The following is a 19,356-nucleotide window of genomic DNA, read 5'->3' on the forward strand; positions in this document are numbered from 1 at the left end:
CCAGGGGGCGGAGTTGGATCCAGATCTAAGGGGTGAGAATGGTAGGTTTAGGGGTGGGTTTAGGGATCAGGGGGTGGAGATTGGTAGGTTTAGGGGTGGGTTTAGGGATCCAGATCCAACTCCTCCACCTGGATTTTGTGTTCTGCAGTGAGTTTTTCAAAGCGACCGTTATTTAGAACATGTCACTTTATGGTTTCCATGGTGACGCGTCATTGCTTGTCATGCGAGACACCGCAGCAACAACAGCGCTGAATGAATGATGATCTGCTTTTATGTCATTTTTCCTTTTTTATTCAAAATATTCACAAATTTGTTAGCTATGGCATGAAATATCTGATATTCCGATTGTCAAATATATGCAAGTGGATGTGTTTTGTTGTTTAAACACCTTTATAACGATCGCGTTAGTTGAGCTGTATGCGTATGTTAGTTTGTGCCTCAGTTCAGAGAATCGGATCTGTTGGATTTACAACACGTGAATTCATCCGCTTCTCCCGAAATACATGAAAGTAAGTGAACTGGGAGAAGAATAGAGTAAACTTTAAAGTTACTTACACAATGTGTATCTGATATGAATAAAATGTGTCTAATTATAATGGAAAGGATTATTATTGCCTCTTCCATAGACATCAGTGTGTATTTTACAAACTGTAAATGTATGTTTTTTTTGTACCTATGTGAATTTAAATGTCTGAAACCTAAAATAAACATTATGTGGTTGAAAACACTGAAAAGTTGTGATATATGACAGCGCTGAGCGTGTTCGTCTCTGGCTCAGCGCCAGCCAACGCGCGTTAACACATTTTAATTTAGCAGTTGATCACGTGATGCACTGACCGCTCTAATCACACCGGTGTGATCGTATGTGCGAAAGGATTAAATTAATTGGTAAATCAAAGTACTAAAGAGATTTAATATAATAAAGAAAAAAATGATAGAACTCAAAAAATTAAATTAAAAATAAACAGAGAATTTTAGGGCCCGTTTTTTCCCACACTACAACACAGACTATGTATGTATGACTAATACCTTTGACTAGTCCGTGTTAAGGAAGCCCTAAATAATCAGGTTCCACCAGATCCACATCATTCAGATTTATTAGGCGGGGCTCACAAGATATGCTTTCTTTTAGTTTATTAATTTCTTCCCATTTTTATTTCTGTGCTACAAAAGCAGGCTGTCAGATCAGTAGTTACCACATACGCCTTCCATTCGCTTTCTCTCTCTCAGCTAAAAATACAGAGTGCTTTTGCGGCAGTAACCCATTGCAGTATGGATGTTTTGCACTGCTGACCACTGCGTCTGCTATACTGAAGCTTAGACATGCTGAGAAAGGCTCTAATTAATGGGGAAAAGTGTGTATGTGTTTTGGAGGTGTGTGTGGCGAGCGAGGCGGGGGATGATTTATTCCAGTGTCACCTTGACCCCTGACGCTGAGATACAGCTCAATTAAACAGGATTGGCCCCACGGCACCGCTTTGATCTACTGCCCGCGAGTTCTGCAAAACACGCACACACACAGGGCCAGATTCACAAGACCCAATAACATCCATATGGAGCGCTTTTCGCTTCCCTCTGCCACCAAAAAACAAAAATGGTAATCACCTCAACCAAAATAAACCAAAGAACAAAATAAAAAATGAATGCAATAACATTAAGAAATGATTCCTACAGGCTGGATTGGTTCTTCTGTGGTTCCTAACTGCTGTTCTAGGCATTTGTTCCCAAAACACTTTAAATCATTATCCAGCGATCTATTAAACTGGCCTCAGATCGGTGGTGGAACATGAAACAGAATTAACATGAAACAGCCAGCGCAACCCGTTTGACTTCCATAACGTGACGTGTTTCCAAGTGTAATACAATATAAAACGATTTGATCGAATTGATTTTCCTTTGCGCCCTTTTAGGCACAGGCAACAATGAAACATACTTTCCCACTGAATCCCTCACCTAAATCTCACAATTATGTTGGATGAATCCATTGGATGCCACTGTGGAGATGTGCCGCCCACAGAATTAATGAATGAATTCTTTATTAATTGACTTATGAACATTTCTTATTTCTTCATTTTAAATGTAATCAAGTACATTATATTTATTTTCTATGGTTGTTTTTATTAATTTATTAATTATTTTATTCATTCGAAAATTAATACAATTAATAATTAAATAGGGGCTAGAGACATGCTGGCCATATATTTAATACTTTTTTTTAAAAATGCATTTACGTTATTAATATAAAAAAGTATAAAAAAGTAATAAATTAAAAATAAAAATAAACCTAACTGTTACAAACAAATCCCCTGGACTTTATTTGTTTATTTATTAATTCAATTAATTCATTCAAAAATGTAAAAAAAAAAAAAAGGAAACAAATTAATACAATTGAGGATTAATAAATAGGTGGCAACAAATTTAATGATGAATTTTTAAAATAATTTTCACATTTACTTTAAACATTAAACTTTTACTTAACTTTTAAAATGACCTTTTTTTTACATTTTTAAATAAATGTATTAATATGCACATTTTATTTAAAAATGTAAAATGTAATTTAAAAGATGATAATAAAGTAAATTAATTAAACAAAATTAATTAATTCATTCAAAAATGTAAAAAAAAAGGAAACAAATTAATACAACTGAGGATTAATAAATAGGTGGCAACAAATTTAATGATGATTTTTTTTTTTAATTTTCACATTTACTTTAAATATTAAACTTTTACTTAACTTTTAAAATGACTTTTTTTTTTTTTTTTACATTTTTAAATAAATGTATTAATATGCACATTTTATTTAAAATGTAATTTAAAAGATGATAAAGTAAATTAATTAAAAATAAAAACATATAACTCACAATACGTAATTTTGATGACAACACCCCCCCCCCCGCATAAAATCGAGCAAGTTAAGGTACCTGCAAAAGCTTTAGAGATATGTTCCTTCTTCCACTCCCACGGTTGGTCGTATTCATCGGCGGGCCTCTCGTCGTCCTGCGGCAGCCTGCTCTCCCTGCCCTCCTCGGGCAGATCCGGCTGCCCTGGGACGCGCTCCTCGTACGGGGTGTCGTAGAGTTGGACCTCCCCTCTCCCCCAAACTCCTGCTCCACCACCGGCTCTCCTCTGCAGCTCTGCAACACCAAACAAACCTATTACAACCTCTCATCCACATTGAACTTGCTCCATTCTGCAAATTTCCACTTATGAAAAGTCAGTTCTGACCCCTTAAAACAAAACCCCACTTCACATGTCCATTAGATGGTCTCTTCCTGTACAAGTGGGCAATTGTGGTCAGACTTTGTGTTGATGGTCCAAAGACTATTGAGAGATTAACAGTTGGGTTTGCGAGCAGGCATCTTCTAGACTGAGTTTCGTTGTGACATTCATTAAAATGGTGCGAGACAGGGCATACTGTTAAATCAAGACACAACAATAAATCGATATGTTGCCTTGGCTCCACAGCTGGGCTCCCTCGCCTGGGCCACATTAATTATGGAAATGTCTGGTGAAGAGTGGCGGGGTATGAATCTGAAGGAGAGACAAATTGTGTTTGCACAGCTTGCTGGTTTCATAAGGGAGGGCTTAACAAAGAGAGAAAGAGACGTACATGTGTGTGCGTTTGTAGATCGAGTCCAATTTCAAGGACTGGGGTCTCTCTCTCATTTCCATTATCATACCTCTCAAACGGCAAGAACCAAACAACAGGACGTCTGAATAACCTTCAAGGGCTTTTCAACAAAACATAACAGTCGGTTAAAAGCCTATATGACATGAACTGCAGATACAAAATGCTACGCCAACATGTGATGCTCGAGGATTTTTTTTGTTATCTCCAATTTTAGCTAATGTTAGCTTGCTAAACTGTTGTCTTAAATCAGCAGAAGAACTTGAAGTAGGGAGGCACCAGTATTAAATTCTGGTCGATACCGATAAACTGATAAACAACAACAAATTCTAAACTATTTTGTCTGAATAAATTAAAAATAGAACACTAAAAACTAAAATCAAACATTTTAAATGCTATATCTGAATTTTGGGATCAGGGTTATTAATGTTAACTAAAACCATAAAAAACATCCATCACTTAAAATAAAATGAAACATTAAGTCTAATAAAAAAATAAAAAAAGATTTTAAAACTTATATTTCAGTTAGTCGGGAAGGCAACATTTCTAACTTTTGAACATTTCTCATTTAAACTTTTAAATGAGTTTTTTACTCTATTAAACTATTTTTAAACAAATAAAAAGACAAAAAAGTCAAATTAAAACAAAAAAACGAATTAAAAATATTAGCAATATTAATTAACAATATAAAAACTATTATTATATTAATGATACTAATATAACAGTTCAACATCACAACATTATGTGTACAGCATGAAACAAAATAGATATTAATTTTGAGATTTGCTAAAGATTACATTTAACATTGTTATTAATATTTTTTTTTACATATTAACTAAGCTAGTATTAGATGACAGCAAATGTAATCTAAATGTAATATCATTTATACTTTATTATAGTACTTTTATTTTCATATTTTCCATTTTTATTTTAAACTTTAGTAATTTTATTATGATTTTTTTTTAGTTCAGTTTTAGTTATTTAAACTTAGTTATTTTATTTCAGTTAGTTGGCAAGGCAAGTTTTTCATCTAATATTATATTTGAGTTTTTTTCAAATAACTAAAACAATGTTTAATAGTTTTAGGTAATGATAACAACTTACATGGACCCTATTAATACGACTGTAATCGAACGACTAGCACAGTCGTAATAAAAAAATGATCACATGTAACCATGTCATCCAGAATGAATTGGTCAAATCCGATTAAAATTTCACTCGGATTGTAAGAGGTGGTTTAAACCTTTTCTAAGTGTAAACACTTAGATCGGATTGAAAACCAAAAAAGTACCGCGCATGTGCAAAGACGTAGAGATGGCATAATGACGTATGACGCGCTGAACGAGCTGTTGTAGTTGTTGAACGAAGCGTCATAACTGACACGAGTTTCATTCAAGAATATAAGAATGGATTCATCAATCGGAATGAATTCCGACAAAAGGTGCCCATGTAAACGTAGCTACTGGCATGCACAATTAAATATCCATCATAAATTTAAAGAATCTCTAATATCGGCCTATAATCAATATGGTACCAATATATTGTGCATCCCTTGTTCATAATAGCTGATTTTTGTCAATTATGTCAATCGTGAAATCACACCAGACATGGAACGGACTACCTGTAAAAGAAGCACTGGCATGGATGTACGCTTTAGAGAGAAAGAAAAAAGCAGGATTGAGAAGAAACCAGAGTAAAAAGAGAAAGACAAACTTTAACCTTCACACATCCTGCTTCTATTGGGCTCCTTAACCGTCTCCATAGCGACAGAGAGGCCCTGGGGGACCGACCCTGAGGTGGAGGGAGTGAGGGAGCTATGGGAGTGTGTGTTGACGTTAAGTGTTTGTGACGCGTGAGCTAGATTCCCCATACCTGAGAACTGATGGAGAATGAGAGAAGAGATTAACCTGTAGAGATGGATTGAAAATTAAATGAGGCTGCCTTGAAGGCAAGACCGATCTGAGGAGAAATTAAAGTGGATGCTGGGGTCTCACGACGAGAAAATACGCCAAAATTTCCCTGAAAACCCGGGAATGCATTTTTGTATTCCACTGCATTGCTTTTCCATTGTTTTTTTTTAATGTAGTGAGGTAAAAACATAGCCTAATCATTTGTGTATCTGACTCACAGTATTTCATTTAATATGACTGTTGTGATGTTAAATAAAGCATTTAAAATGGAGTATTTCAACATTTCAGCACAGTAAATGCACAGTAAGGACACTTTCCTGTCATATAGCATATCACATAGCCTATGCGCACTTCAATAAGCCCAAAGAATGCAGGTTAATACGTTTACATGCCGAGAGAAATCAGGGTAAAAGTAGATTGGTTTATGCTTAAGCCGTTTATCACTCTGATAAAGGTGTGAAGGTAAACACGCTCACTTATTCCTCAAAAGTGAAAGCACAAACTGACCGAGCTTTTGGCATTTGTCGCTGCATTAATGGCGCATTCTCTCAGAGACGTTTACATAATTACTCCACACGATGGGCATTTTGACATAATTGTGTGTGTATTCGACCATTCAAGCGCAACAAGACGTGACAGAGAACTGAATTTAACATCAAGCATGTCCCGCTCTTTATATTCGCATTCATGCATTTCATCACTCTGAAGTGTCAATAGTGCTATATATTTCCATATCGCAATATAAAAGATATAGCAAAATATCTAGACATTTATACCGTGGTAATAATGTCGTCATACCACCCAGCCCTACTTCCAAACTTGGTTGGTAAGATTGTGATTCCTATTTCATTACAACAGCAGGCCATTTGCCAATTTAGCAGACATTACAAATGGAGTTAAACACTTAAAATGACATGAAATCATTACTGAGAAGTTTTTTTATATTCTAATAAATAGAAATATTTGTAGTGGATGCGATGCTTTTGAACACTTTTCCTGTGGCATGCTGTTTTTTAATGTTTTGACTATAGAGAGGATTGCTTATCGTGATAATAGCAGATTGTCTGAGAAAATATTTGTGCAAAATAATGCACAATAAGGCCTATCCGTTTCCATTAAAAATATAAAGCAAATTAAAAATACTGTTTGGCCAGTGGAAAAGATTGAAAAAACTATTCTCTGAAATGTATTTTATACTATTTCATTTATTTATTCAAAAACAAGGCAAGGATAGGCTACTAAATGATTTTTAGCAATGTAATGTGACGGCACATCCGTATCTCATATTTTCATAATGTCTTGTACCGTTAAACATGGTATCACATGGATGAATATGCATATGCAAATGATATGCAGATGAGGATAGTAAAACTAGGCGTTGTAAGCTCCATAATATGGTTATTTCAAGTGCGCACAATCTTCCGCGGACTGGGATTTATGAAGGGATTTGGCGTTCTGGCGTACGCACGGTTTTAGAAGTCTAAATAATTTTTGCCGTACGCCATTTGTGGCTTTCGGGCGCACGTACACTTTTAGTAAGGATCCTACGCACAGTTTTATAAAGAGACCCCTGAGCTTATTGTTTTGAGTAAAAAAAGTATCATTGAGAAAACCTGGAATGACCGCTTTAATATATTTATCTATTTAACTAATTCTTCTAAATACTACATTGTGAATTAAACAAAGGTCTTTAGTTAATATCCCAAGAAGAGTTAGCATTTACAGTTTTGAGCCATGGGTTACCTGAGGAAATGTTGTAATAGGTTTTCAGAATAACAGTTTGAGTAAAATAAGGCCGTGTTTTGCTATAAAACATAAATTACACAAAGTTACAGTTATTTATGTAGCCACTTTTTGCTTTAACATGTAGCTAACAAGTTGCTAATTAATAATGTTAGGGATAGAGTTTACAAACTTTCAAATCTGACAACTTTGCGTTTTCATCCATACTGTACGTTTTGTAATTTGACATTTTGAAATGGCGATTAGAAGCCTATTTGAAATTAACTACAAAATGCCAAAATATGACCTATTTACATTTGTGAGGAATATTATGCTTCCATTTTTAGCCAAAAATAACTTGCTAAACGGTTGTAATTCCAGAGGCACTGGAATTCAAATTGTCTGATACTGCTAAACCAATTAAGACTAAATAAACCAACTAAAACGCTAAAATAAAACACTAAAAACTAAAATCAGTCATTTTAAACTGAATTTCGATATCACAATATTACAATGTACAGTATGAAAAAAGGATATTCATTTTGTGATTTGATAAAGATTACATTTAACAGTGTTACTAAATTATAGATTAACAATTAAATGAGCATTAGATGATGGCAAAGTAATGGAAAAATAGAGGAAATGAGCGTCGCAATTAAATTTAACCTTTAAAAAGATATGATTGTTTGTCATTTATGTTAAGGAACCAAACAAAATGTGAAAGTTTCTTCAACTAATGCTAACCTCTTTTTCTCAAATCAAAAAATGCTATAATAAAAACCCAAAGGAAATTCCTGAGGGAACCCATGTTGAATTAACCTTCCTATCCAACAAATTGACATCATGACTAAATAACTCGACAAGTTTGTTATAATCATCATTTCTCTGGGCTCTGCCACTACTACCATTGCATTGTGGGACTGCTTCAACTGCAATCAATATATAAAATGCTGCCTTAAGACTTGGCCAGGTATCTTAGAAATCAGCAAAATGTTAGTGGCTACATTTTGGAACTGTCTTCGCATTGGAAACTTGTCTTAAAATGTTGTCCAAATTATATCTCTCCAAACAGCAAGTGCAAGGGGCAAACAACAATTTGGAAGGAATAAAACAATGAAACAGATTACATAAACACAGAACTGTAATCCGTGAGACTCCAAGAGGGAATCAGCAGTGAGTCACCGTCTGACGGCACTGGATTACTGACAGCGACCGAGGGACTCGCTGAGAAAGACACACTTATAACATTCGTACTTCATTCTCTCCATATGACTCAAAGGGCAAACCAAACTCCCCTGGGGCATGAGCACACAGACACCAAAATAGAAACGAGAAGAAGTTTGACTGACCGGTTATCACTTTCTGAGCCTCGTAGGGCTCCATGTAGCCGTTGTTCTCAGGAGTGACTGGGCCCTGGGCGGTTTCGGGACGCGGGTCCAAGCGAACATCGAATGGGTCGGAGTAGTCGGTGTCGCCCATAACTGGAGCTGATGGAACCACCTGAAACCAGAACAGTCATGTGATCTTCACCCAGGAGAGGGAACACAAGAAATCCCTTTAATTCGGTGCAAAGAAATTGAAGATTATCTTAGTTTGCTGAGGGATGAATGAAGATAATTATTTTTTACATGATTCTGCAGCCCAAAGAAAACAAAAACACTCATTTACAGTCAAATAGATGGCATCTCGTTTTTTCGTTTTTTTACACTACTATTTGTTAGCACCAAAATTTTTCACTCGACAAAAAGAAATTCCCTAAAGTTTTGTGACAATACGAACAGCGCCACGTAAATCAGTTTTTGTCTCAACTGACTATTATAAACAGCCAACGAAAGTCGCTAAATACTGGCTAATTGTTTTTATGTAAACATATTTGGTCATGTGACAATTTCTGAATGATGCATTTTTGCAGCTTTAGTGTATTCTAGGACTGTAAAATTAATCGAAAAATAAAACCGTGACATGGCTTAGTGTGATTATCAAAATGTTTAAAAAATTGCTATTTAATTAAATAAATATATGCGCTGTATGTTTCAAGTGAAGTGCAGCATCACGTTTATTTACACACAGAGTTTGTGCCACGGAAAACTTAAAATGTCCCAACCATCTTCCCACACTTGTAATTAGAAATGCTTATAAACTGCCTGTCGTCATCAAAAGAGAAGCTTTAAAAGGCAAGTAAGCGATTTAGAGTGGAAACACTGTTGAGAGTGGATCGGACCGTGCAGCACAACACACTTGTAGCCAATCAGCAGTAGGGGGCGTGTCCACTCATGATAAGGGAGGAGAGAGAGAGTAAAATCAACAGTAGGGGGCGTGTCCACTCATGATGGGGGATGAGACAGAGAAAGATTTGAAGAAAGACTGTAGAGAGAGATGGCTGAGAGACATTACAAAAGGCAAGGCAAGGCAAGTTTATTTATATAGCACATTTCATAAACAATGGTAATTCAAAGTGCTTTACAGAGAAGAAATTAAAATAATCAAATGAAATAAGAATAATTAAAACAGTTTAGAATAAAAAATAAAATAAAATACAGTGTAATCAGTTGGACGCACAGTGGCACAGTGCTCATTCAGTAAATGCACAGCTAAACAGTTGTGTTTTGAGTCTGGATTTGAATGTGACCACTGTAGGAGCACATCTGATCTCCTCTGGAAGCTGGTTCCAGCTGCGGCTGGCATAATAGCTAAAAGCAGACTCGCATGCTTAGAGTGAACCCTTGGTATTTCTAGCTGATATGATCCTAATGATCCGAGTGATCTGTTGGGTTTATATTCAGTGAGCATATCTGCAATCTACTGAGGTCCTAGGCCATTGAATGATTTATACACCAGTAATAATACTTTAAAAATCGATCCTAAATGTAACTGGGAGCCAGTGTGAAGACCTGAGGATATGTTTGTATTTTCTGGTTCTGCTCAGCGTTCTCTATGAGCTGCAACTATCTTATGGTCTTTTTGGGAAGGCCAGTGAGGAGTCCATTACAATAATCCACCCTGCTGGTTATGAAAGCATGCACAAGTTTCTCTAAGTCTTGAATGGAAACAAAGCATCTAATTCTTGCAATATTTTTTCAGATGATAGTATGCTGATTTAGTTATTGCTTTGACATGACTACTGAAACTAAGGTCTGACTCTAGTGTCACACCAAGATTCCTGACTTGATGTTTAGTTGTTTGACCCCTAGCGTCAAGGTATTCATTCACCTTGAGAACATAACGAACGTAATGACTTCAGTTTTGTCTTTGTTTGACTGAAGAAAGTTTTGGCACATCCAACTGTTGACTTCATCAATGCATTGGCACAGGGAGTCAATGGGGCTGTAATCGTTAGGCGATAGGGCTAAGTAGAGCTGTGTGTCGTCTGCATAGCTGTGGTAAGCAATTTGGTTCTCTCATTATTTGGCTCAGTGGGAGCATATATAGGTTGAACAGGAGTGGTACAAGAATTGAGCCTTGAGGGACTCCGCTTGTCTTGGATGTCCATTCAGACTTATGGTCTCCTATACTCACATAATAACCTCTGCCTCCTACGTGTGACCTGAACCATTTTAGGACTATCCCAGAAAGCCCGACCCAGTTTTCCAGCCTGTCAAGAAGTATGTTATGATCGACAGTGTCAAATGCAGCACTGAGGTCGAGTAGTACCAGCACTGATAATTTGCCTGAATCAGTATTTAAGCGAATATTGTTTATTATCTTTATGAGCGCTGTCTCTGTGCTGTGATGCGGTCGGAAACCAGATTGAAAATTGTCAAAGTATCCATTCGAGCTTAAGAATTTGTTCAGCTGATTGAAGACAACTTTTTCAATGATCTTGCCTATGAAAGGAAGATTTGAGATCGGTCTATAGTTGGTCTGGATATGGTCTTATCCAGATTGCTCTTTTTCAGGAGGGGCAGTTTTTTCAGTTTTCAGGGAGTTTCCCAGAGAGAAGTGAGGAGTTTCAAGCAAAAGAGAAAAGGTCAGAGGAGTATCCCTGGAAAAAGCTTTAGGACCCGCGTTAATTTTAGAAAAGCTTTCCAGCGCTGGAGAGACCCAAGTGGGAAGGCCTGAAAACGGATGCTGAGGTTGCAATGTTTCTGCTCCATACGCGAGTAACAATAGTTTTGCTATGTTTCACAGAAGCAAGACATGCTGTTGTTGTGATGTTAGCTATAGTAACAGAACAGTTGTGAGTGTCATTGTTTGTCTGAAGCTGCTGGCGAATAACAATAAAATCTTGTGTACTGCATGTTAATTGTATTGTTTACCTTGTCGTTCGTCATATTAGTTTTATTTTTCACAAAGCATTATTTTGCTTCGCTTCAGCTATGATACAGAGACATCCACTCTTGCATTGCGTGTTTGTCCATTTTAGGGGCGGAGCAATGAAGCGAGGGGTGTGTTTGTTTGGGCTGATTTCAAATATCAACAGTGTTTCTCAGAAATCGCTTACTGCACCTTTAAAGGTCCCTTTAAGGAGTCATATTGATATATAATCACAAATATTTAGGTCAGATTGTTCAGCTCTACAAAACAAGCACAGTAAACCTGTAACGTTTATTTAAAAAAAAAAAAAAAAAAAAAAAAAATTATATATATATATATATATATATATATATATATATATATATATATATATATATATATATATATATATATATATATATATATATATATATATACACCAGAAAATTTGATTTTTTTCCACAAACAAAGCAGCCCTAGTGTCTCCACATACTTTCAAAACATGTACATTTAGAAACAGCACCTCATAAAGCACAAGACGCTGAAAACCAGCAGACTCGCAAAAAATGTGCTACCTTCCCCCGTGAAGCAGAAGGAGGCTGAGGGGAAGTGTTGATGAGCATGTTAGGAGGTGCGTTTGTCTCCCAATCCAGGCTCGGGAGGAAGCCCTCAGTCAGTTGGCACTGGGTCAATTACAAAGATGGCCATATGGTCTCTCAAACAAGGACTTTAGCCAACGGCTCCATGCGGCACCATTCAGGCTGCAAACTATGGCGTGCAACAATCCCCCGATTTCCCACCAGGCAAATCGCCCATTGTCTGGTTGATCTTTAAGAAGAATAGGAGGACAGTAAATCTGAAATGTTCATTAGGAACGCTATAAAAACTTAATTAGGATTACGGTGGAAATTAATGAAGGTTAACAGGGAATGATGTGAAACGATGCTTGCAAGACAATGCACTTAGAGGGTCACCATTAAATTGGGATTCAAATCGATGGCGCGGCATTGGCAGGGTCGTTCCTCAAGACCAACCAATCAGCTCGCTCATCACTGGTACTGATTACAATCAATGAAACTCCACTGAAGGCTGCTGTCTGTCCGTGTGTGTCTGTGTGTGTGTGTGCATATACCTCAACTGTCTGCCAGTATTGGGTCTCTACTCAATGTCTGATCACAGGAACCTTTCTGGCTCTTATGTGTATTCTCTATGGGATTGCCCCATTCCTACCAGCCTAACTAAACTATGTATTATTCAGGAGCTTCAGCTTTGGTGGATCAAGGGGTTTTGACACCTACGGTGCTCCGAGACACTAAATCTAATGCAGGGTTAACAGGGGGTTTACATGAAAGATTGTTTCACACCGCAAATCACTTGTTTGACAGTTTGTTTTATGCATTTCATGACCTGATGGCTTCAGGTATCCCTAAAACCCCTCAGATCTTCGACTACTTAACGTTTCGAGACACGATAAATTGTGTATATTGAGTTTAAGTATAAATAATTTAATACACAAGATAAAAAAAAATTCACATACACTGTAAAAATGTATTTTTATTTGTAAATAAAACTGATTAATGGAGGACGTTTTACATGAAAACACTATTTCAGTCTTTCTACTTCGAAATTTCACATTTAATTCAATGTGTCACTTGCAATTTGTTTGTAATTATTTGTGAAATTTGCCAGCAAAAATTATGATTGTGTTCAAAGTTGCTTAAACACACCCCATATCACATTGGATGGTCAAAGAGATAGCCCCGCCTCCAGACACACACCATTGGTTAAGCCAATGTTTTTGTGTTGGGTTGGTTGGTTGTTTTTAAACTACAAAATAAATATTATAAACTTCAACTTTAAATGAACATTCTACACATTATTCACGGCAAAAACGTTCTCCAAAATATTTGAAAACAGGAAATTTACATTGAGATATTCAGACTTCTGTTAATCGTCCAATGCAGATAATCTCAAAACAGACAAAAATGAACTGATTACTAATATTGATATTTAAATTACTCACCGGATCTGTTGCTTCCTCTAAAGACACGGAGCTCAGGAGAATCTTGCTCCGTCCCAGGTCTTGCGAGTCCACCTTTATGAGTCGATGTTTCGGCGAAACGACTTTGATATCCAGACTTGTGGATTTCAAAGGGGATCCGAAGCTCATGTGGGGCACTTCAGTTGACCCATTGTCATTTCTAGCCCTGTTCTCGAAGTCTTCATATGGGTCTTCAAAGTCTAGGTTCTTCTGTGCACGATACGCCTTCAATATCTCACTCTCTGTGTAGTCTGGTTTCGGCGGTTGCGGGGGAACACGTTTGCTCCCAAAACTTAAATAGTCCTTTAACCACTTTGCCATTCTAATCTGTTAGTGAATGTCCAACAGTGAAGAACACAAAGAGTAAGTGTCCAATGATGACCTATAATCTGATGTCAAGGAACTAGATTATGGAGAAAATTAGATGTGTATCCTGAAATTAAGATGAATACCTTTGGGAGAATACACTGAATTCATGCTTCAGTTCAAAGGCATGGCTGTGATCCAAGGTCAATCCTTGGGAATACCGACCTGGAATTACAGGTGGTCCATGGACGGCAATGATCTTGAGGTTCTCAACACCTCTGGAACAGCAGAAATACACATTCAGGAATGAGATAAATGCATGCAAAAGAAACACACAAAAAAAGAATAAATGCAACTCAAAATATCCATATAAAGTATTTTTTTCATGATACATGCATGTATCTTCTGATCAATAATATGTCCTACTACTACAGACCTGTCAGAATTAGATAGACAGATAGATAGATAGATAGATAGATAGATATACTTTGGTAGATAATAAAACTGCATGGACGAAGAGCAGCTGCAACAAGCTGTTTAAGAACAAAAGCAAACAAACTGGTTTCGCACGTGCTTGTGATGCGCACAATAAACCATCTCAGTTCAACCACCAGAAGAAATTATTTCACAAAACCCCAGCACTGACATTCATTCACTTTCGAGGAAAAAATGTAATTGAGCAACTCTCTATGATAACAGCTGAGAACTCTTGTAAACTAAACGTGAACGCGCGTCTGCAATGAACAGTCGCACTTTTATTCAACGTTAAACATTTTACAGCTGACGTGGTGAACACTTAATCCAGTATATCACTGTATATGATTTTAGATCAAATTAAACGCCGCTGAAGAGACCAAGTTGTGATATACTCACGTTTTTTGATAACAGTGTTAAATTATCGTGGAACTCCAGACGCGGTTCCCGCGTTCCGAATGTTACAATGTTGCACGAGGACAACAACACACGCGGCAATAATGTGATGAAGAACGTGCTCGCTCCTGGAGAATATATAAGGAGAATATATGAGAAGAACTGTAAAGCTCGTCTGAACGCGTCTGGTTGTAAGTGAGTGAGAGAGGGAGAGCAACTGAGCGAGAGAGCTGTGGCGTTTAAAGGGGAGGTCCTCACATCCAGAGGTGCTGTATTTTCCCTTTAGCCGATTATTATTAGTAGCTGTGTATGGCATAGATCTGAAAATCTGCTTTTTATAGGTGTCTTGTGTTTAAGATTGGATACTGTTAACGATACAGTATTACAGTATTTACAGTATTACAATATACAGTATTTAAACAGTTCTATTTGGTCACATACCTTAAAGTCTTGACTACAAAAAAACTCTTCACACTATTATTTCTCAAGGGATACAATGGGTAAGTTGTCACAGTATAACCCAACATTAAATGGCCAGTTATAGGCTTATCAGCCAAATTTAAAAAGAAAAAAATAAAATAATGAAATTTATGTAATTGGACTTTTGGCTCATGTAACTTTACTGAGATATAGTTCACGTGTGACTAGCCCGGTCTCCCTAAAGCTGCAACTATTGTCAAAATCTATTGTCTACATAGATAGACAGACAGACAGACAGACAGACAGATAGATAGACAGATAGATAGATAGATAGATAGATAGATAGATAGATAGATAGATAGATAGATAGATAGATAGATAGATAGATAGATAGACAAACACCTCCTCAATGCAGCTTTCACACCTGTGAACCTCTATGACAGGATTTGACAGGCTCACCAAAGTGTTAATGATGTGAAGGTGTGTGTAAGTGATTTGCACACCAGAATCCTCTCTCAGTTACACATTTGGAGACAGCATGGAGGTAGAAAGCCTGGCCCAGGGCTAATTATTTACAACACAACAAATAAAAAAAACGCACATCTGTGCTTGCCATAGCTCGAGGTTGCAGACGTCTTAACGTCATTCAGATGCAAATTGAATTCAAAGAAGAAGCAGATGACATTGCCAGCATATATACTTTCCATGCCGTTCAAATGTGAACCTGGAAGCCTCACTATATAAAGACGCTGTTTTTTACGACAGCCATGATCTCACTCTCTCTTCCTCCCCACATGGAGCGAGGGATGAGGTCATAGCAGACGGCATCCACCACCCCCTCCATTACCAGCCAGTGTCGACACACATCTTCCCCTCACTTTTCTAAATTGCCCCTTTCAAACGGGGACATGTTAGAGAGAGGAAGGGCCTCCTGGGACAAAGAAAATGACAGTACAGAGAGGGAAATTGCCCTTTTTTAAAGAGAGACCGAAGGGAAAAGGATAAAGGTTAAAATATGGTTTGAATATTATACATGCATAGATTTGCATTTTTGCCTAAGGTATTCCAGTAACTGTTCTTAAACTGTTTGTAGGTTTTTATGTATAGACCTTTAACCTATAGACCAAAAAATACCTTTACATACACAATATGTGCTGCTTTCTAATGGAATATAAGAAGTAATGTGAAAATAAAACGATATAATAAATCACAAAATATTTTTAATTCATTTAATAATTATAAATATTGCTATTTTCATCTCCCTTTGCTGTACTAGTTTATTTATTTTATAATTCCACATTATATACATATAATTTATACTATAATATAATATTAATACGTATTTATATTATAATATAAAATATATTGTACATATACACTATACACATATATGTCGTATTGTACTGCATTGTAAAAATGTTTGAAGAGCCAATATGAACACATTAATTTAGTATTTATCGCCCCCAAGTGGTGATTCATAACTATCGCCTCATCTGAATGTCCACGTGCTCCTCAGCCATTTGGGTTTTTTTTTTAACACATACATCTTTACAGTACTAACATAATTACAGTGTGTTATGGCTATTTTTAAATTAACTATATACTCAACAATATAATAAATGAGTTGAGAGGCTCACCGGCTAAAGAAAATAATCATATTTGCTTCAAATTAGTATTCCCTGTGCAATATTTAAGAAACGTCAGGTGATACATGCATTCTAAGCACTGATTGATTGGCTATTAGGATTTTAAACTTTAGACGATTGGCTTTAGGTATTTTTTAACATTTTATTTCATATAGCCAGCATATATACTTAGGGCCTACATATATTTCACATTTTTCTTAATTAAATTCAGCGTCTTATTTAATTATTTAACACTGCTTTGTATTAAAAAAAAAAGAGAGACGCGTATCGGTGAATCGCACATGACACCTGAAGTTTGAAATATGCGGTGCGCGAAACTGTCAATCACGACTCTACTACCCGCCCCTCGTCGCTGATTGGTCGGATTTCGTGCCCAGTCTGCCAAGTCCAACAGGCGTGTATTCTGCAAATGACGTCAGGGCATCCCACCACAGGATAGATCTCATACTGCAGACCTTAGGAAAGCAAAAGAATAACATCAGACACTGAATGTAAGTCATTGTGCATTTATCTTGCTTTATTCACTGCCTACTCTATAAAGCTTCTCTGTTTATTTATATGCTTCCTAGAGTTGAGTCTTTAGAGTCTTTTATTTTCAAAAAATAAATAATGATACAAAATAAACTACGACGCAAAGTTGCTATCGATTCAATGTGAGACTTACTGAACATATTTCAGAAATTATTTATAGGCCTATATAATACTTTTCACAAGCACGTGTGTGTAAAACAGTAGACTATTTAAATTTCCTAATAAAAAAAAAAAGTGTTGTTTTGTTCATTACAGCTCATGAACTACTTTAGAACAAGATGAAAACCTTAAAAGCAAAGTTCAAGAAGACTGAGGTAAGAGCCTGTCACGTACTAAGTATGCTAGATTTCTTATGGTTGACTATTAATCCGAGCCATTATGTCTGCAAAACTGTTTTATATTAGCTAAGCTGTTAAATCTCTTGAGTATTTTGGTGACTTGTTGCTTTGTATCTGTAAATGTGTTTTAGCATTAGAGGAGGCCAGCATGCAGACGGCACCTGTAACCAGAGACCTCTATAGTGTTCAATTATTGAAACACACTCATACACACTCACTCACAGACTGAGTATATACTGCGGTCTTCGTTGTTTTGAGTGTTCATTTAGCATTGGAAGCTTTTATGGCTCTTCATCTTCTTTAATATTCATAAAACATTATGTTATTGGATGTAATCACACTGTGTGAAGACGAAATGTGTGTGTGTGTTTTCCCCCTGCTGAGGTGGTGTGTGTATCAGATTTGAAGTTGTGTTGGGATGAACAGATAGATGACCCACTGTAGGGGAGAGAAAGTGAGCTGCTTGTTTTCTCTTTGTTTTTAATATTATCTTTCATTCGAGCCTCATGTCTGGGTCAGATGTCCACAGGGAAACTGTCTCTGCTGCTACTAAAGTCAATGATGGATGGATAATATATCAGAGTCTGTTAGGAAAGTTATATTTCTCTGGATGGTTGGCTCTTATTAAACACTTTTACTCAATAATAATAATAATAATTATATATATATATATATATATATATATATATATACACTCACCTAAAGGATTATTAGGAACACCTGTTCAATTTCTCATTAATGCAATTATCTAATCAACCAATCACATGGCAGTTGCTTCAATGCATTTAGGGGTGTGGTCCTGGTCAAGACAATCTCCTGAACGCCAAACTGAATGTCAGAATGGGAAAGAAAGGTGATTTAAGCAATTTTGAGCGTGGCATGGTTGTTGGTGCCAGACGGGCCGGTCTGAGTATTTCACAATCTGCTCAGTTACTGGGATTTTCACGCACAACCATTTCTAGGGTTTACAAAGAATGGTGTGAAAAGGGAAAAACATCCAGTATGCGGCAGTCCTGTGGGCGAAAATGCCTTGTTGATGCTAGAGGTCAGAGGAGAATGGGCCGACTGATTCAAGCTGATAGAAGAGCAACTTTGACTGAAATAACCACTCGTTACAACCGAGGTATGCAGCAAAGCATTTGTGAAGCCACAACACGCACAACCTTGAGGCGGATGGGCTACAACAGCAGAAGACCCCACCGGGTACCACTCATCTCCACTACAAATAGGAAAAAGAGGCTACAATTTGCACAAGCTCACCAAAATTGGACAGTTGAAAACTGGAAAAATGTTGCCTGGTCTGATGAGTCTCGATTTCTGTTGAGACATTCAGATGGTAGAGTCAGAATTTGGCGTAAACAGAATGAGAACATGGATCCATCATGCCTTGTTACCACTGTGCAGGCTGGTGGTGGTGGTGTAATGGTGTGGGGGATGTTTTCTTGGCACACTTTAGGCCCCTTAGTGCCAATTGGGCATCGTTTAAATGCCACGGCCTACCTGAGCATTGTTTCTGACCATGTCCATCCCTTTATGACCACCATGTACCCATCCTCTGATGGCTACTTCCAGCAGGATAATGCACCATGTCACAAAGCTCGAATCATTTCAAATTGGTTTCTTGAACATGACAATGAGTTCACTGTACTAAAATGGCCCCCACAGTCACCAGATCTCAACCCAATAGAGCATCTTTGGGATGTGGTGGAAC

The 19,356-nt window shown here is 37.0% G+C and overlaps 1 protein-coding gene across 2 annotated transcripts in view; it reads right to left on the minus strand.

The window, feature by feature from the left end:
• Positions 1 to 14,925, minus strand: part of shdb (Src homology 2 domain containing transforming protein D, b) — a 29,273-nt gene extending 14,348 nt beyond the window's left edge. Inside the window, exons 1-5 of one of the 2 annotated variants that reach the window (XM_084116257.1) lie at positions 14,714 to 14,925; positions 13,987 to 14,118; positions 13,517 to 13,861; positions 8,610 to 8,760; positions 2,922 to 3,134 (exon numbers count right to left, since the gene is read on the minus strand). In XM_084116257.1, the coding sequence (XP_083972383.1) occupies positions 2,922 to 3,134; positions 8,610 to 8,760; positions 13,517 to 13,855 (703 nt within the window). In that variant the 5' untranslated portion in view covers positions 13,856 to 13,861; positions 13,987 to 14,118; positions 14,714 to 14,925. The remainder of the gene's footprint in view (positions 1 to 2,921; positions 3,135 to 8,609; positions 8,761 to 13,516; positions 13,862 to 13,986; positions 14,119 to 14,713) is intronic. The other variant, XM_084116256.1, reaches the window with a different exon arrangement.
• Between the last annotated feature and the right edge of the window lie 4,431 nt (positions 14,926 to 19,356).

Source organism: Abramis brama, assembly GCF_963993115.1.
Source record: "Abramis brama genome assembly, chromosome: 6".
NCBI lineage: Eukaryota > Metazoa > Chordata > Actinopteri > Cypriniformes > Leuciscidae > Abramis > Abramis brama.